General features: G+C 42.6%; 1 protein-coding gene across 1 annotated transcript; it reads right to left on the bottom strand.

Moving 5' to 3' along the window:
• Positions 1-20: 20 nt before the first annotated feature.
• Positions 21-19,850, bottom strand: LOC124069425. Its single transcript, XM_046408588.1, has 44 exons — positions 19,510-19,850; positions 19,125-19,262; positions 18,260-18,434; positions 18,021-18,163; positions 17,462-17,565; positions 16,667-16,832; positions 16,273-16,458; positions 16,020-16,172; positions 15,715-15,859; positions 15,097-15,255; positions 14,774-14,892; positions 14,458-14,673; positions 13,324-13,482; positions 13,040-13,224; positions 12,763-12,945; positions 11,890-11,981; positions 11,411-11,580; positions 11,050-11,203; positions 10,897-10,973; positions 10,622-10,802; positions 10,386-10,541; positions 10,088-10,221; positions 9,778-9,936; positions 9,407-9,590; positions 9,078-9,289; positions 8,696-8,884; positions 8,462-8,604; positions 8,208-8,367; positions 8,050-8,133; positions 7,653-7,790; positions 7,311-7,427; positions 7,112-7,204; positions 6,731-6,951; positions 6,395-6,588; positions 6,018-6,272; positions 5,699-5,928; positions 5,402-5,566; positions 4,509-4,586; positions 2,472-2,843; positions 1,640-1,993; positions 881-1,216; positions 650-709; positions 301-453; positions 21-29 (listed from the first exon to the last, which is right to left on the bottom strand). The coding sequence occupies exons 1-44, from the start codon at positions 19,735-19,737 to the stop codon at positions 21-23; spliced, it is 7,329 nt and encodes a 2,442-aa protein (XP_046264544.1). The 5' UTR covers positions 19,738-19,850.

Below are 19,850 nucleotides of genomic sequence, written 5' to 3'. Positions count from 1 at the left end.
CTGGAAAGCATTCACAATATTTACTGCAGCTGTTGTGATATACAAGTTCTGAACAATAACATGCACATTCTGACAGCCGCCTGCCATCTGATATCCACTAAAGTACCAGAGCACCACACAGATAGAAACATAATTCTTCTTTGTGCGTCTGTCTGAATTTATTTCTGTCAGCAAAGCTAAATTATGAGCTAGGATTTTATTACAAATACAAGAACAGTACATTTCATGGCCCTTGATTTCAGGCTTACGTTGTCTGATAGAGCATTTCATCATTCCACAGTTTCCACTGCTGCCTCCTACCTTTTGACTTCCGGCACTGCTGTTCAACAGGTAACAGTACGAGCCATTGTCATGACTCTCAGAATTTATTATTACTGTAGCATCAGCAGGGAGACCCAGCTTCTTCAGCAGGGGAACAGAGTGCTTCAGATTAAATGACCCCTCATTTTTATCCTGGAAGAAACAGCAGCATTTAATTATGATACATAGTGCCACATCCTCTGTGGTAAATTAGATAAGATAAATTAAAGCTCAACTTTGTGTTAGATGTATCACAAGGGAAATGTAAATTGTATTGCATCTTAAAGGCATCCTGAAGGCAAATAACTGATAGTTGAAATGTAACAAATGTTTTCATGTATTTCCACACCTTCGTTTTCTTAAGAGCCACTGATGCCTGTAACTCTGTATCATCTATCGTCATGGTGACCTGAGACCGGGAAAAGGTTGGGGAGACAATGAATAATCCAGAGCAGTGCATCCTGTCAGGACTACCCCACTCCTACAGACATGATTACAATGTGCTTTAGTGAAGTTCACTTGTATAGATTTCTTTAGTAATGAATGAAATAATTCATTATCAGCAGTGTGCTTACCCTACCTGAATAATTGTACAGTTGTTGTGATACACCAGTGACCCCTGCAGGCCTCTTTGTGATATCACAACTCCACTGGCTCTGACTGTACACTCCTCTGTCTCCACGAGGGCTTCTGTGTCATAACGTTGTTTTCCAGCCTTACTGGTTACTCTCAGCCTGCTGTGCTGCGGTACATTTTTGAGAGCAGGAAGGTTGTGACTGAGCTCGCCCTCCACACCCAGCTCTGGCCAGGCCTTTGCATTCAGTCTGAGGAAGCCCCTTTTACCCTCTAGTTCAGTTTCCACCGTGGCTGTCCAGTTACCATGAGGTTCTTTCCACAGAGAGCCATTGAGATGAGCCTGGAATGGACAGAACACCAATGTCATGCTGCCACTGATGAGTGGCAGCATGTATATATATATATATATATATGTGTGTGTACATCATCTTTCCATGTAACACAAGTTACAGTACGTAATGGCATCCTGGATGGCCGTGCATGTGAATCCCTCTCTGTCCTCATGTCTGCTTTCAGCATGGCTGTCTGCTAAGAAATTGTAGCTAAACAGAACACTAAAATATGCTTCTGAACATTTTTTAAGTGAATGCTTAACTTTACAATTTGATCTGAATTTTGTGAGCACAAAATGGACACATCATAACCTCTTTGTTTTAGAGCTAAACGGTACACAACATCTTTCTGAAAAGTTTACACAGTTTAACACAGCTTTCAGCTACATGAAAAACAAGGTCTAATAATCACCCACAGAAACCTCCTGTACCTGTAATATTGGGCATTTTGACTCCAGAGCCCAGAGCCACTGTGTCCCTCCTTTGGTCTCTATGAACCTATTGGCTCTAATGGAACATGTCCCAGCTTTAATGAAAAGGGCCCCAGCCTGCTCGGGGCCTCCAGGAGCAGTGGCTTCTAAGGTGATCATCTCAGGTACACCATGGCTCCTCAGCCCGTGGAAGGAGTGTGTGAGGGTCCCAGAAAGATGCAGAGGCTTGCATGACTGACCCAGCTCCAAAGAGAGGTGCTGGTTGTGTGCACTGAGAGAGGAGGTCATGGCCAGCTGGCAGGGGACAACAGACAGGAGGCCCTGAAGTACGAGGGACACTGGGAAGACGGTTCCCTATGGCAGAGACATACATGGAGGGTATTGACTGGTGTTGAGAGATTCAGTTTACTTACTCGTAACTGATAATTACATTCATTTTACAGAAGTGTTCGAGCTGTTAACAAAACTGATGTTAGAAGCCTAGCTTGAAAATTGCTGATTCAGACTTATTTAATGACGTCATTCCATACATTTCAAAATGTTTATGCTCCCGACTGGTGGAAGGAGAAACTATGTTTCTCTCCATAGGAAGCTTGTTAGAAAAAGGTGATAGTAATCTGGCCTTGAGGCTGTATCATCTTTTCTGTCGCACTGCTTGGCTGCTTTGATAAATGAGCTATAGATTGACCCAATAATGGACTGGAAACAGCATAAAAAAATTACAATGTGTTGCAACAGCTAGAGGTAAGAGTAATATTCACAACTAAAACACATTAATTTATTTGAGGTTTGATACCAAATAGTACAAAGATAGAATAATAGATTTTCTTACTTGTAGAGCAGGACAGTAGTTAGTCACATTCACAATGTAGGAAGACTGTTCCTCCTCTCTCTGTGAACCCTTGGTTTTACCCCAGTTACCCCTGAAATAACAACATCCCAACTCCAAGCCAATGTCCACACCAGGCAGATGTTCAGTTGAAACATTCAAGATTATTGCTCCACGGTTAGGAAATCCCAGCATCTGTACTGCGTTTATAGAATGCTGTACAGATACTTTCAGATTAAGGAGGGGATGACAATTTAAATGCAGACTGAAGTTGGCCTTTTGTTGCCCCTCAGCCTGCAGAATGGTGCTGAGATATGTGGAGCAGCCAGAACGGGTGATGGAGATGTTGGCTGAAGTCTGTGACGGCAGGAGAGACTATGGAGAAAAATTTTAAAGAAATATTAATGAATCTTTTCTCCTTTAATAAAATTGTACAAGCAGACACATATACGGTGCCAATTAATATAACATCAATACATCGATTTAACATGAATATACAAAATACACAAACCACTGCTGAAAGGATTCACAGTCTCTACTTCACTGCATTACATTTTACGCTAAGTGCAAAATGTTTCATATTGTTGAACTTTGAGCTGATACATAGAGGATCTGGTGAGCAGAACTACATAGCAGATAAATGTGTTAGGTCGCTTTACAGATTCAAGGTTTAGCACAGCTGGCTTGGTGAAAGATGTCATCTTAATGTTTAGCAAGACTAAGAGTCTACTGCCATTCTCGCTGTTCTGTGAGGCTGTAATTGTACAGACTGTACAGTGGCGCTTTAACTTAAATGCGAAATTGAACATGCAAACATTCTGATGTTAAGCAGGTATAACGGTCCTTTCTTTTCAACTATGGTCTTGACTTTTTCCACACAGCATCAGTGTTATCATTTCAACTTTTACTGTAATGGAAAGACAAGAATCATCCCCAAGATGGCGATGCTTCTTTGCTTTCCTTCTGATGGGAAACAAGTTTCCTGGTACTTTTTCTTGTTTCCTCTCTAACCTTCAGTAAGGTACATCGCTGATAGACGAAAACTTTCCAGCTGTTCCGCCTGTCCTCTCCTCCCTTGTGTTGATTTGCCATGAGTAACATGGAGCACTCGTTACTTTCCACCTCCACATCAGCTTGACTAGCTGTTGTCGACATGCTAACAGTGACCTCCTGTGGTACAGAGGTGGCAGCCAGATTTTGTTGAAGCGTGACCCTCACAGAGGTGGACGGCTCCCAGGCAGCAGTAATATCGATGTGAGCAGAGTGGGTGTTGAAAGAGACTTGAGCTCTTCCATAGAGGGATGTATCACTGAGCCGACCTGACCCCTGGAGGTCTACTCTGTGTGGCATGATTGAGGCAAGAGAGACGCAACGATGTTGGAAGGTCCAGCCAAATTCAGCCTTTTGGTCCCTTACAAATACATTAAAGAGGCTCTGAAGGGAATCATGCCCCTTTTCCATAGCTAAAGATCCTTTAAGTCCATCTTTCCCTGCTTGTCCATGTGCAGTTAAAGAGGTTTTATGTGTTATACCTCCCTCAGCTCTCTCAACCTGCACCCACACCACCTTCCCCACACCTTTACACTGGACAGATACAAGCAGAGTTGAAAAGACTGAGTCCCATGCTACACTGGCATTTGCCCAGATGTGACACCGATTTTCCAACCTCATCAGGCCTGTCATCTCTGCCTTGTGTTTAAAAAGCCGGGTCCCAAACTCAAGCAGCCCATGCCAGCCATATAGCCTGGGCCTCTCCAGCCTCAGTCCCACATTCAAGTCCATTCCCCAGGGGCCGACAAACAACCCCATCCCAAGGGACCACCGTTGCGGCCCAGGCCGGAGCACGAACCTGAAACCAGATTTAGTGGGCACACCTAAATATGTCAGCAGCACCACAGAAGAATGAGTGAGGTTACCTCTCAGCTCCTTTTGGCCATTGGAGCTGTAGCAGCCTTTAGTTTGAGCACTGAGGCTAAAGTGAGCAAGTGACAGGCCGTAGCAGAGCCTGCTGTGTGGTCTATAGGAGCGAAAGACTCGTACCTCCACAGGGCGACCTGCCACATTTCCATTGCACTGGGCTGAGATTCGGTCTGCGGTGGTGTCCCCTGTGCAGTTCATCTGTGAAAACAAAACCTCCTGCTGACAAAGTTTGTTTTTCAAAGACAAAACTGAAGGAGTAGATGGAAGAATTTTTGAGGAATTACTGAACTGTAGACCAGGCACATAAAATTCTGTGGTACACCAAGATGCTAATCTGAGCCCGTATTATGAAACAGCAACAACAGTATTTTTGTTCTGTTTTAATCTTAGCACTTTATTTGATGCTACTGATCATGGTCTGCTGTTAGACATACTGAAATATGTCTTCTTTAAAGAAATATTTTGGGAAACACACATTCTTTTTCCTCCCACAAATTAGATGACAAAACTGATACCACTCTCATGTTTGAATGGTAAATATGAAACTATAGCTAACAGCCAGTTAGTTTAGTTTAGCATAAAAAAATGAAAACTGAGAAACAGCCAGCCTAGCTGTAACAAAAGGTCACAAAATACCAGCACCTGTAAAGCTAACAAATTAGCTATGCCTTTAGTTTAGGTCCTATAGTGTTATTGTTTCTATTTGGTGATGGAACAAGGGGAAAGTACATGTGGTGACACCCAGGGCTCAATCTTTGGGCCTTTATTTGTCCAGATTATACATACCTCCATTTGGACTTTAATCCAAAAAGCACCCCTGTGACACACAGCTTTACAGATTTTTGCTCCAGTGATCTAGGTCCTATGATTAGCTCACAAGTCAGTGTAAAAAGATTTAAAAACAACGCTCCACAGCTATGTAAAGATCACCTGAAAAGTTAATGACGAACTTTATATTCATTTACAGCCGTGGTCACAAACCTGCTAACTAATGTAAATTATGGAAAATGTACCTGCAAATAGGTGGGTATGAGTCCATGGAGGGACTTCATCTGTTGCCACAGAGACATTACCAATATAGCTGTGCTGTTTTTTGATCCAACATTAAAAAGGGCATCAACCATCCTCTCATCTTCCATGTGAAAGACCAAGCCTGTGTGCAGTCCTTCTGTTTCTAACTAAAAGTGGAGAGGAAAACATAAAAATAGACACGTGTATAAATTCTGAGAAGGATAACACAGTGATGCATATGATGTCCTTAATAAAATACAAACTTGTGAGATATAGAAAAATAGATGATAGTACTGTACATGATAATGTGCTTTGGCTTGTATGGAGCTCGATATGCCTCTTTTGAGCAGGGCTTTGACTTTTTGCTGGAGCCTGGCTGAGTACTCCCACCGAGAGATAGCCTGTCCTGTCTTGCTTCCATTAAACTCAGCTTTTAGATGTTCAGGTCCAGCCTGCAGCTCTGCCAGGACTGACAACTGACTGGAATCTTGGGCCCACCTCATCTGGGCACTACTGCTGGCAGGTACACCTGCATCCAGAAGACAAAGAGACTGAGAGAGCACGGCAGATTATAATGCAAGAAAATAACATCTGTTATGTATTTGAAGTAATGATTACCTGTAGCATTGAGCTGGCGGAAGGAGTGAGATAGTCTCATGTGGACCTCACCTGTCCCCCAGTCCCCCAGTTGGTGGCTCACATTCACACAGAAATGCTGCACCCCCACCCAAACACACAGCCAATCACTGGCCACATGGAATTTCTTTTCCATACTGTGCTCATCATCTTCTCCATCTGAAGAATCTCCAGGATCCTTGTGATGTCTCAGCTCCACACTGTACAAGGTGTCCATCGCTCTAACTCTCATCTGTCCTACAATTACATTAAGACTCCCAGTACTCAGGATGTTTTTCAGGTAAACATGGCCGAATGTCCTAATGTGCAATCGTGTAACATTCATTTACTATAATTAGTATTTTCGAATGAATCTCTACCTTCAATGAGCGTGTCAGACTGTCCTAGTGCACCATCCAACCCCAGAACAGGAGGTAAAATAGCAAGGTTGGCCATGGAGTGTCTCAGGTCCCCAGACACAACCAGCTGCAGACCTTGGGTCCTTTTTAGGGACCCTTTGACTTGGGCAAGCACAGCCTCATGCCCCTGTTTATAGGATCCATGTAGAGACACACTGGAGGATGCAGGAGGAACACGGCAATGCAATGAGTTCAAACGTGAGACAGGCAATATTGTTTCTTAGATATGTGATTGCCGCTATATAATGACGAATTTACACTGCTCAGCCAATGTCAAAATACAGGTGAGGTACACACCTGTCTGAGGACATGTTGGCAGCCACGTCTACATGTAAGTCAGTAGCAGCAGGCAGCAGGCTCTGGGACATGTTCACCTTCAGTCCCACAGCTCTGTCTCCCCTCTGGAAGTAGTGGGACATCAGGGCGTCCAGCTTCACCCTGTCCTTCCCATCAGCCCTCACATGTACTGAGCTACTTCCCTTACCAGCCACTGAACAAATGTCTGCAGTGGCCTTTACCTTAACAAGATCAAAACAACAAAATGAAAAGGCAGCTCAGATGATAAAAGCCAGAAAGTTTTATTATTTGAAATGTGTTCCATAAGTAGACTTCAAAAACTTAAGGATCTTTTTAGTGCTACTGAATGAGATTATTTTACACACTACAGATGCTGCCCACCTCTAATGTTTTGGGAATCTTTGATTTGAAGGGATGACTTAGAGAGGAATAAAGATCAACTTTGCCTGATGTTCCATTGAGCTGTACAGAGAGCTAAAAAGAAAACAACAAATTGGCACCATAAATTGACAGAAATGATGCTGATTAAAAAAATAAATAAATAAAACAATAATTAAAATGTTGAAGTGGTTTTACTCACTCGGCACTCCTGTCGCTCTACTCTCAGTTTCCCTCTGGCCTGATAATCAAAGTCAGTGTTGTTTTTGGGGTTCCAACATACATTTCCCTCCACCACGGCAGAGGAGGGGAGCTGCAGCTGTGACAGTAATAACAGTGAACTGGTCACAAGTTTGGCCTTTTCTACTGTAAACTATACTGTACACTCTTTGAGGTTGACTCACAACTCTTATTACACTGCAAAGCTGCAATCACCATATATCACACAAATCAGCACCCCACATTAGTGGAAATATTATATCAGCTGGCAACTGCTATTAAAAATAAAAATAAATAGTGATAAAACATAAAGAGGTCGGTTTACCTCGAGCTGATGGGTGAAGTTGGCTTTAACTTTTATCGCTTGGTTACTTGAGTGCAAAGGGTTCAACTGAACTTGTCCAAAGAAAGCCAGTCTCTCCTTGCTACCGATACGTAACCTCCCTTGTATGTCTTTCTGGGTCTGAAAAGGAGTATTATTATTTCCCTAGATTATCCTATTATCAGGAGTTAGATAATGTGCCACACAAAGACACACTGATGTTGAGTTTTTCAAATATATTTTTGCAATATATTTGAGAGAAGGCAGACATCTCACATCAAACAATCTAGGTAGATAAGGAGCACTACAGTTAAAAAATACATGGAAAAAAATGAATTCGAAAAATGATCTTGCGATGATGGATCCACTCAGATATGTGTTAATGAGACTGGCAGTTTACCTGGTTGTTGGTTATGGCCACACAGATTTCTGAGTCGGACGGAATGATGTCAGAGCTGAAAGGATGGATCAGTGCAGAACAAACCTAAATAAGAAAAAATCAATAACCTGGTAAACATCCCATTGCTTTCTATTTAAATCAGCTTATGCTAAACTTACAAAAGGGTTCGGTGGTCGGTAGCCAAGGGTGAGGGTGTGGATGACCTCTCTGTTGCCATGGAAATCAGCTTTCGACTCCAGGATGTAGAGGCCTTTTAGGGTGTCGACAGTGAAAGTCTCCTGCAGGAGGAGGGTCTTAGGAAAGGTCTGGAACGGCTGTCTGTGTGATATGGTGTTGCTGTTAAAGTCAGTAACCTTCTTTTGCCATAGTTTTTTTGTTTCCAATAACAAGTGATTCAGACTGGGGCACACACCTGAACTGCAGCACTGCTGTTTTCTGGTATATCTTTTTGTCCTTCCTGAGCTCCTCTACGACTCCCTGGAACTCCAGCTCTGTGGATGGGCTCTTCGGCTTCGAGAGCGTCATCTTCAGCATCGCTTGCTTCTTTTTCAGATTCTTGAAGAGGTGAACAGATAGTCATTCTATAACATGCTAAAAGCATTTAACTTAACACAAACATCCCACAGACACTGCCCACTGTCCCCACCTTATCCGCAGCGTTCAGGGCAGCAACGAGGCTCACGTTGTGCTTGCCGTAGGTGGAAGCCATCTGCAGCATGTGACTGAATTTGGAGGCTTCCAGAGAGATGTCTCCTCTTAAAGGTGGGGTCCATAAAGAGACTACTGAGGCGGAACCCTTCACACTCCTCTTCCCCACAATGCCCCACCCTCCTGTCTGGGGATGCAGAGAGGTGGGAGGCCAGAAGGCATGCGCATGTAAAAATGTTGTAGTACAAAATATATAGTTCAAACTGTCACAAAATATGTGTTTCACTAGATAATTATTTAATTTTAACACGGATTTGCCTGGTGTTCTCAGTGATTTGATCCATTAAATGCTCAGATGGAAGAGCCTCGCCTCTCCTTACTTGGATGTAGGTGACAGCTGGTGTGTAGAGCTTCAGACGGGCCTCCTTCTCCCTGCCCCTGTCCCTATAGAAACCCTCCAAGAGAAGGTTGCGAATGGTCAGCCACTTGCTGGCCGTCAGCTCTGAGGTGAGCTGAAATGTTTGGCGCTGGTGCTGGCTCAGTTCATGTGTAGTGTAGATGTACTGCCACGGTGTGTCCATGTTAAATGTGCCTGCAGGATAATAAGAGAGACATGATGCTGAGTATCTGACTGCAGGTATGGACTCCGATAACAGCTTCACATGAGTGATTCAAACCAACATGTGTTGGGATTTAAAACTCCTTTTACCTTCCCATTTTTTCTGCAGGGTGTCTTCGGGGGGGCTTTTCCAGTGTAATCCAGCCACCAGCGGCATCAGGTTGTTGTAGTTGACTTTGAGGTGTGTGCTGCTCTCAGACCCGAGCTGTCTCACATGAGAGTGCAGGAGCTGAGTCCTGTAGTTTAAATTCTTCTCTGGCACTTGCAGGTTGAACTGGAATAACATGAGAGGGAATATGTTATTTAAGTTTGGGCAAAGAGCAAATGTATTTCATTCGTATGTAAATACAGGGATTATCTCACAACAGGCAAGAGATTTATAAATGCCTGTGTCAGAAATAAAAACATTAAAAACAGTAATTGGAGCCAGGAAGGACTATAACAGATGCATTTCTGTTTACCTCCAGTGTGTAGCTGGTGTGATTTTGTGAGGACTGGTTTCTAAAGGACTGGCTCAGAAGAAGTGTGCGTTTGTTATTGATCTCATCCCAGTGTTTGCCGTAGCTCATGTCCAAGGTCGATTTAATGTGGCTGGGGCTTTCCTCATGCCTCAGGTGGATCTGCGGACACACAGAGAAACCATCGAGCTCTTAAAGCATAGAGAGGACTTTGAGAAACTGCAGTCTCAAAAGCTGAGAATCAGCAACATAAGCACACAAAACAACAGTAACAGACTTCTGTGTCATCCTGTGGGTTCATGTCTCCAGTTACCTTGTGATTGATAGGAGCAGTGTTGGAGCAGTAGAATTCGTGATCTGCTCTCATAATATATGTGAGATTTGAGTCCCTCTCACTTCGTAGCCTCTGAGACGTGTAGCACTCCTGATGAAGGTGCCGGGCATCACCTGTGTGTGTGTGTGTGTGTGTGTGGGTGGGGTCAAAGGTTAAGAGTAACTGATGACAATAAAACTCAGCATTTGTCAACTACATCTCCCAGAAGATGAGATATTTGCTAATTTGCTAGTTTGGGGCACTAAATGGCAACTTTGATCAACATAGTAACACTTACTTCCCAGACCATATTTGAGCCTGAGCGCGGAGCTCCACAGTGAGCCCTTCTGCTCCATCAGTCCCAGCATCCTGGTACCAACAACACCAGGTAACAAGAGCTCGGCCTCCACAGAGTACTGCCTATTACTGCCTTCCCGTCTGCGCTCCAGCCCCACTGATGTGGGAAAATTGAAATGCTGAATGTAAAATAGTGTTTATACAGAATAAATAAATGCATATTATCTAGTTGAATACCTGACAGTGCTGCAGTTTCTCTGAACACATTCTTCACAGTGGCAGAGAGGCTTGTCTTCCTGCCCAGTTCACGAGTAACATTAGCAGAGAGGATCATGGGATGTCCTTCAGGGGCCATTTTGGCCTCAAGGTGATAGCGTGTTCTCTGCTCAGAAAGGAGGGTCTGAGTGTCAACCAAACCCTGTAGATGAGAAACATCTTCTATGACTGGACTGGAAAATCATTTACAGAAAGCTGTCCAACAAAAAGAAATTACCAATAATCTCAATACTTACCAGGATATAATAATGAACACCATCAATCAAAAGCTCCAGCTTCCCTGACTTTACATTCCTCCCTTCTTCAAGTTGCCCTGAGAAAACAGCACATTTTCAGTGCTAAACCCTTAAGTTAAAAGTTTTTTGTTTTGGTGTTCCTCTGTGACAAACCTTGTATCTGGATGGTTTTCAGAGGGTGGGTGATCTTTAGCAGCAGCCTGTGACGGTTAAAGGCCAGGTCCACAGACATGTCCCTTGGGATGGAGGACTGAGGTGTGGCTAGCAGGAGATGGATGGAGGCCTCTCTGGGGATCCAAGTGCCTCTCTTAAAAATAAGTTGAGATATCTTAAGCTGTTAGCCACTATGAGACTAGACTAAAAAACATCACGCACCGGAGTCTACAGTCCTACTTTTTAAAGCCTTTAAGATCATTTATATCATGGTTATGGCCGTGTAGACCTCACAAGGAAACACTAAGCACAAAGAGAGAATCATCTCACAGATGAAACTTGATCTTTGTATGACTTGCACCTGAGCGTGCAGTGAGTAGGCAGCCTCCAGCAGGTAGTAATGAAGGCCTCTGTCCAGTTTCAGCAGCCTCAGGGAGAGGTGAGCTGGTCCCACAGGGGGAAGAGAAACACCTGTGCCAGCAAATGGGTAAGAGGCGTTGGAGCACAGCTGCCACCCAACCATCTTGGACCCTGCAAGGAAACAGATTAATGATTTAATAATAATTGAATATAATGTAGTAATATAATGTGACCATCACAGAAAGTCAGTCAATCAGTCAATCAAACACAGCTGACTTTGAGATAAATGTTTTGATGATATTAATGATGATAAAAACATAATTACCTGGTTTCAAAATAAAACCAAACACAAGTAAAACACAAAGGTTAACAGTCTGCAGCAAATCAAAAGAGTGCATTTTTAGCTCTCAGTCTGCTGCAACAGTCCAACATCCTTGGTCTGTCACGTATAACGGCCATACACAGCATATGAGGACTTACATGTCTTTGGTGTGCAGGTGGTCTTCTGGACTCGACTCTTCGGGCCCTTTAACTCTTCTGTATGGTCTCCACTGAGCTGAAACACTCTGGAGCTGGTGAATAGAAAAATATGTGTGGAAGTTAAGCAAAATTTGTGAAAATTATTCAAGTGTACAGTGTTATATGAATATAGGGCCTAAAAACACAACCAAAGAGTTTTCAAGAGGCAGATTAATTTAAGTACTCTTCAACATGATCATAAACAATATATATAATGTCTACAAGTTTTGACTGGTAATGTAGTTAATCAGTCTCCATAATCTGTAGCAAAAAGACTAAAATATACAAAAATGCATCTCTCCAACTTTTATTTATTTATTGTTTGTGACGATACATTTAAACCCTCTCTTCATTCTTGAAATAAGTGAAGGACTTTGACTTAATTAAGCACAGTAATTTAAACAAATTTCTGAACATGCATGTTAGTCTTCTTAATACAACAGATTTATTGAGAGATGTTTCAGATGGGGCGGCACGGTGGTGCAGTAGTTAGCACTGCAGGTGCAGGTTCGAATCCCGGTCTGGGCCCTTCTATGTGGAGTTTGCATGTTCTCCCTGTGCCTGCGTGGGTTTTCTCCGGGTACTCCGGTTTCCTCCCACAATACCAAAAACATGCACATTAGGTTAATTGGCTACTCTACATTGTCCCTAGGTGTGAGTGTGAGAGTGTGTGTCTTTGTGTGTTGGCCCTGCGATTGACTGGCGACCAGTCCAGGGTGTACCTCGCCTCTCGCCCGTAGAGAGGATAGGCCCCAGGCCCCCCGCGACCCTGACAGATAAGCGGTATAGAAAATGGATCGATGGATGGATGTTTCAGATGTTTGAGACACTTACTTGACAGAGATGATGTCCATGACATCTTCTGGTGTGTTAAGTGTGACCCTGAGATCCTGCCCCTCCTGCAGCTGAACACTACCGTCCAGACTGGTGGAGCTCCTCAGCTCAGAGACCCAGTTTACTGCAGCCTGACCCAAGGCACCGTCAACCCCCATCCTTGCAGACAGGCCCACATGTGCACTGAGAGGAAAGACACCCATTACACTCTACAGCACACAATTTGTGAGCAAAAGTCTAAGGTTTAACCCTGTTATGTGTGGTAATGTGAAAGTACTTGGGTTTGATGTATCCAGTCAGGGAGAAGTGAGAAGTATCCCTGTAGTTTATGTTGCCTTTCAGACGCAGTGAAAAAAAGGCAGTCATGTTGATACCCAGTTTAACGGGCAAACCAGACAGAGAGGGCAAAACCAGCTCCTCTGTCATCAGCACGGCCCTGTGGTTCAGCTGAACCTCATGACCCTGGAGGACAAAGAGGAAGGAAGCCAGACTGAAAACAGAAGCGTTTATGAAGATGTGAGGGGGTTAATCAGACAGCAGACGGTCAGAGTGACAGTATACCTTGAGCAGTTTGACGGCGAGTCCTGCCACGCTCAGCGACAGCTGGTTGATTTGACTGTAGAGGTCTTCACATGTGAACACGTTGAGCTCATTGCCAAACACTTTGACGCCAACCCAACACTTGGGCCTGTTCACCTGTGTACTCCTGCTCCCAAATAACTGGCAAAAAAATGACTGTAATTATCACTACATGAGATTACTGAATTACACAAATCTTATTACCAATAAAAATGCATTTATTTGATAATTAAGTAATTATATTTTGCTAATGTATACATTTTCTTAAATGTATTTCCATTTCTACATACATGTTTCTGAGCATGCAATAGGATGTAAAAATGTGCTGATGCTTTTATAATTCTTGACCACAACCTCAGAAATGACTTTTCACATTTGTCAAAAAATCCAAAATGCTTGTCTCACTTCCTCTTATGTTACTCTTATCAGTCACTGAAAGTATAAAAGTGCAGCTATATTATCTTAGCAAATCATGCAGTAAATGTTCCAACTTTATACCAACCATAACATTTCCAAAGTATTAAAAGTTATGAAAAAAAAGTTATTCTTTCACCTTAAATTTTAAAAATCTTTCTTGTATGGTAAATTTCATTTTATGTTAGCAATTGTTTTATCTCTGTGTATTTCACTCTATGTTGCATCAAATGCTGGTAATATATAGAGAGAGTTTAAATATTAAATCAATTAATCAGCTACTTGACAAGCAGAAAATTTAGTACATGGTATTTTTCAAACAAAAATACAAAATGGTTGATATGGTTTAAGGTTTCCTGGTCTAGCTGAATTTCAATCTGGGCTCTGGGAAACTGAAATGTAATTCTTTGCCATTCTGCTTCATTCTTAACATTTTAGGTAAGAAAATAGAAAACCCAGCCCTAATCTGGGTTTACCTTATGCAATATCAGTATTTTACAAATGCACCAACAGTACATTGGTGGTGGTCTAAAATCTAAAATGCAGTGTAAATGGCTACTAGTCCATGTGTTGTACAACAGTGCCAGTCATTGTCTGATTTTATCCCATATTGCCAAGATGACATGTTAAACCTGCTGTCCAAACTACTCCCCAAAGATGCCAGTAGAGGTGACTGCCTTTAAACAATCCCAATGAGCTCACCATGGCCCTGGCCTGGTCCAGATAGCTGTTGGTACTCGATAAACACATTTCTTTTTCTCCTCTGTGGCCTTCATCTGTTTTTCTTCTTGTCCTCCTGACCTCTTTGGCCTGCACATGTTTTTGACTTTGAGCTACAGACTCTCCATCAGAGTTGTGGGTCTGGTGACCAAAAAGGTTCTTCAAAAGTGGTTCAGCATTTTCAACGTGAAGGTCCACCTTAGTCGGAAAATACAATGACATGTGACATGCAGCATAATTTTGTAAGTATCTAATATGGGATATACAGCAATAGAAATCAAATGGATTTGAAACTCACTTCCAGAAGGTTGTGGGCTCTACCATGAAAATACATTGTCAGGTTGGCAGTAGCAGATCTTGGTAGAAACGATTTGGGAGAAAAAATCAAAGATGTTTCCACATTTGTAAGTCCCATTGCTGAAACAAACAAAAAATGGAATAAAAAAAAGGATATGTGTACACATGCTGCACATTTAAACACCAACTATTTGTGTGATCAAATGTATCCAAATGATCCAGTTTGTCTCCACTTGATGTGCATGTACAGTGTTTAATAATAACGGAAAATTTAGACCTGATTTCTATTGTACTTTAGGTGAAGGTAAGTAAAGTCATCAGTACCTGAAGAAACAGTGTAGTCTGAAAAGGAGGAGTATTTCAAAAACTCTGCCTCAAAGTCTCGGCTAATTATATCATCAGGCAGTGACTCGATTAGGGCCTGTTTCATGGGGTCCTCGCTCCGCAGGACATTAGTCAGGTGACTCCACACATATGAGCCCACTAGAGAAGTTCAAACAGAACAAGAAGATGAACAAGATAAGAAAAAAAGGAATCTCAAAAAAGCAATATTAATCTTCTCAAGTGAGATCTTTAATGAGTTTAAACAATGTGCCCTTTTCCCAGTGAAAATAATGAAGCTAGATTTTGTAATATGCATGGTGTGTGGCAGGATCAGCATAGTGTCCTCTGCAAACATCACAGAAGAAAACATGTTGAACGAATTCAGTAAATCAGTTGTATAAATGACAAATTAAAGCGGCACCAGAATGGACCCCTGAGGCACACCACATTGTAATGACAACTCATATATAAAAGTGGATGCAATTAAGAGTTTGAGACCTTGCGTTTGAGTTGAGTAGTTTGACTAACATGATCATAACCAGCAGAGGACTTACTTAGTTCACCAGTAATGTAAACTACTAAACATTCTCACTGAGAGAAGCTGTTATTCATTCAGACCTTGGCTGGAGGTCTCGTTCCTTAGCGTCGTCTTCACCACTTCAAACACGTCCTGATCAGGGCAACGCATGAGCTGCTGGTATGCAGTGATTCTGACCTCAGGATCCTCCTGGGAGGAGCGGTACAGCTGCAACAGCACAGACCTCTGAAGGAAGGAAACTGCTGTCAGTAACTGATGTTAGACTGCTGCTCACCTCTTCACCTCGACCTCAACTCATCATGAATCAATTAACACGTCATATAGAAAATGAGCTTCTTCAATATGAAGAGTATTGACTTTAGTATTAGTTTCAGAATCGTCTCACATCTGCTGAGCAAGGAAAGCGTCTGAAGGCATGGATGGCTGCAAGTCTCAGCTCCAGCGCAGTTGAGTGGGTAAGCATGAAGCGGTTTAGCAGAGGAATAAAGACTGGGGCAGAGAGACCAGTGTTTCCAACTGATTTCAGTGCATGAAAAAGCTGGAGAAAAAAATAGATGCATATTAGGCACTGTTGATGTATAAAGACATGTTTACATCAAATCACCAGGTTCAGAGTACATAATATGAAGTGAACCTACTGTACGCTTGTGAGTGGGTTGTTCTCTTTCAAAGCCCTCCTTCAGGGTTTCCTCAAGTTTTTGTATGAAGGTCTGTACCTGAGGAAGTTCGCTGCAAGAGGCTTGTGACCTTTGGCACAACTGATAGACCAAAGATGATCCAGCTAACAGTGCCTTGGACTGCACCTCTGGGACCTCCACTAGAACCTAAAACAAACAGCAGAGTTACAGGACATGCTATAAGATAGGATTAGGATGTGTATTTGTATAGATGGATGCAGGGGCTACTTATCTTAGACATTTCAATGTGATGTCTCTGTTGACATTAATTTCACCAATATTTATCATGAGTGAATACAAAAAACAGCTTTGATAAGAGTTTTGATCATTTTTAATGCCTGCCAGAGGTTCCTACATTGATGGAGTCGATGATTTGTGGCGATGGATGAGGGATGAGGGCTATGGTGGTGAGAAAAGCATGAGCCTGCTCCTCGTCCAGCTCTTTGCTCTTCATTAGGTTAGTCAGTAATACAGTACAGTTTTCAGATCCACAGGCTGGCAATGCATCCAACAAAGGCTGCCTGTTAGAACAGTTGGTAAACATTAGTATCTAATCACCTGCTAGCTGTAGCTTCATATTAGCACACAGACAAGAGAGTGGTTATCAGTCTCCTCAGAATGTTGCACTATTTCCTTATTATTACCTCCATCCCATTTAGGTGTGCCTGTGAGCCATGCAATGAATCAGAGTGATTAATGTGAAGGACCTAATTTGGATTGTCAATTATGCTTTTAGTTGCATATTTGTTTTACAAGTCAAAATGTCTACTATGTCTACCAGGCATATTTGCTAAATTCTATAGTAAACACTACTAAGGACTAAGGAGAGGACCATGTACTGCTCTGGCATGTTAGATCATCTGTATCTCAGGGCAGTGTCTGATTAAGCTGGTCACTGTCCAACACAGACTGTCCTTTGTTTTCTCGCGGACTTGGCCAGAGGCTGTGTGTATTTTTCTTATTAGTACCCATAAACAAGAGTCCTTTCAGCTTTAATTCAACAAGCTGGTAGCTAAGCACAAGATGCGATATTAGCCATAACGCATGAATGTGGAAATATGCAGCTGAAACAGTCATGTGGAGACACTGATAAAGAAGTGGAGGACTATCCAAAAGACAACCCATTATAAAACACCTAGGAAATACTGACCAGTCATTGCGGCACTTGAAAGATGCTTCTTGCCAAAGTGTCTCAAGTTGAGAGAGAGTCAGATCTCTCAGCTGGAAAGCCAGTTGAAGGAATTCCTGTGAAACCTAAGAAGAGATAAAATCAAAACTACTGCTGCACAGGACCAATTGCCTCGTGCATAACCGTGAACACATTTTTCATCCCATAATCACCTGATTCCAACACAGAAACTGTATCACAGACAGTGTCGGAGTCTGGGTCTGACAACCTCTTTTAAACACTTCCCATGTAAACAGACTATGAAGAAGGTTGCCAAATTAGGTTTGACAGACCTCCTCTGTATGCAACACATTAAAATAATTGGCTCATACACAGCAAAGTCTCAGGGGAAGTCAAGCCACAATTTACAAATGAGCCAACAGTGGTCTGACAGTACGGGCTACTTAAAAGTGATTCAGATTCATTGATACTTAATAGGTATTGCAGCACCTAAAGTGTAAGGCAGTTAACTGAAACATGCACTAAGTGTTCCTTACAGATGAATAAAGCTAAAAGCTGACTGGAACCTGGTGAAACCTACCAGTTGTGGGTCTGAGTTGAGGCTACATAACCTCCTGACAGTTTGACTGGCTTGTTGAGGTGATGACGCTCTGGCTCTTCCTGGCCTTGCAGTTCCCTCATCTTCAAACTGCAGGTCAGTTAGCACACCATCACCTAAAGAATCTGCATGAGCATTGAGGAGAACAATGTCAGGACGTATGTCTGCAAAACAATATGGTTGCTAAGAACAAGTGTAAAAATCTTAATATTACTCCTGACCCATGCCGAAAGGAGTCCCTGGCTGGGCTCTGAGCAGGACCAGGGTAGACACTGTTTGGGTCTTCACCAGCCCTGCAGTCCTGGACCATGCCATGGAAACGGCTTCTGTACAGTTGACCTCTTGCATCACTGTAGATCCATGCCTCTGCACACAGTGCAGCTCTGACTGCACTGACTACCAAAAAAAAAAAACACAAGAAACAAACATCCTGTCATAAAAGTATGAATCAAATGCAACTGTTGAACTAAAATACCGTTGTAATGGTTATAACAATGGGCTAAAAAGGACATCTTCTAACTCAGTGTTGTGGAAAGCTCAAGTGACAACACCCATTTTCAACTTCCGCTTTTCTCAACCCATACACCAGAGGGAAAAGAATCTAAAGGTAAAGTCCACCACCGGGGCAATTGCTGGAAAGTCCTGAGTTTAATTACTTGAATTTTTCTATTCATTTGCCAAAATGGTGATCTAAATGACATTTCAAACCTCCTTTTTGGTATAATATTTCATGGTGTCTGTGGAGATTCTCAGTCATCCAGGTCATATCCACCCAAATAATTAAAGCAAGGCGTCTGGACTTGTGAGGATTGACTTGAAGACGTTTCACTGCTAATCCAAGCAGCTTCATCAGTTCTGAAAAACTGTTTGGTGGGAAACAAATATATATACCTCAGTGGGTGTAACTAAGTGAAACTAATCAAAACAAAGGATCTGATAGTCCTGCAATTTGCCTATGTAGTCTGACTGCCAGTGATAGCCCTCTGTGTCTAACGACTGTTTTACGGTGTATATGAAATACCCAAAACCCCCAGAAAAGTACATTTCCAAACATTTTAACTAGAAAAAGAATAAAGGTAAACTCACTGTGTCTTCAGTTAAAGATACCGAATGGGGCCAGAAGTTTGCCAGTCTGGACTGTTGGCACTGGTTTATGTCCCTGCTCTTCAGCAGTACAGGTCCTCGCTTCTCATACCTGCTGGTGCATGTCCCATACACATCAGTCTGAGAAAGAGGCATTAAAGGATAGTCAGTTAATCACTCTGTGAATGCACTATATTTTGGCAAGATGATGTTAGTGACGGTTATTGTTTATAGCAGGAGTGGAAAGGCATCTGTCAGACTAGAGGAAGAAGTTGTTTCTGTTTTGAACTTGTTTCATATGGAAATCTCCACAAAGACTGAGGACCTCTTGTACCTACAGATTTTGCAAACCGGGCATGTATTTTGTAGAACCCTCATCAACCCTCACCTCCTTTTCTAATTCCTGTTTGGAGACCATGTGGGATGTCTGGAGCATGCTCAGAAGAGCCCTTTTAATGTTGAGGGCCCACACCTGCTCCCCCTCCTGGAGACAGAGGGCTGTGACCTTTCCCCCCTGGAGGGAGAACTTGAGGCGCGTTCTCTCTAGCGACTCCCTGGGAAACAAAAACACCAGATGAGCCCCCCTGAGACCCGACAATACAGACAAGCGGGGCATCTGAAAAGAGTATCACATTCATAGGAAAAACAGTTGCAGCATTCGGACTTTGAATGCTGTGGGCCGAGGACAGATAGGAACACATGCACATATGCAAAATAACTGAACAAATG

The sequence above is a fragment of the Scatophagus argus genome, chromosome 13 (assembly GCF_020382885.2).
Source record: "Scatophagus argus isolate fScaArg1 chromosome 13, fScaArg1.pri, whole genome shotgun sequence".
In the NCBI taxonomy this organism is placed as follows: Eukaryota; Metazoa; Chordata; class Actinopteri; family Scatophagidae; genus Scatophagus; species Scatophagus argus.
This window is presented reverse-complemented; position numbering and strand designations above follow the sequence as displayed.

What these genes read in the sequence shown, in the direction of transcription:
- LOC124069425 (XM_046408588.1), bottom strand. Translation starts at nt 19,737, where the DNA reads ATGCCCCGCTTGTCTGTATTGTCGGGTCTCAGGGGGGCTCATCTGGTG. An exon ending in GAACGAGACCTCCAGCCAAG is followed by an intron (nt 15,256 to 15,714) that starts GTCTGAATGAAT and finishes GAACTTCTCTAG; the next exon opens with TGGGCTCATATGTGTGGAGT. An exon ending in CAAAATGCCCAATATTACAG is followed by an intron (nt 1,217 to 1,639) that starts GTACAGGAGGTT and finishes TGTCCATTCCAG; the next exon opens with GCTCATCTCAATGGCTCTCT.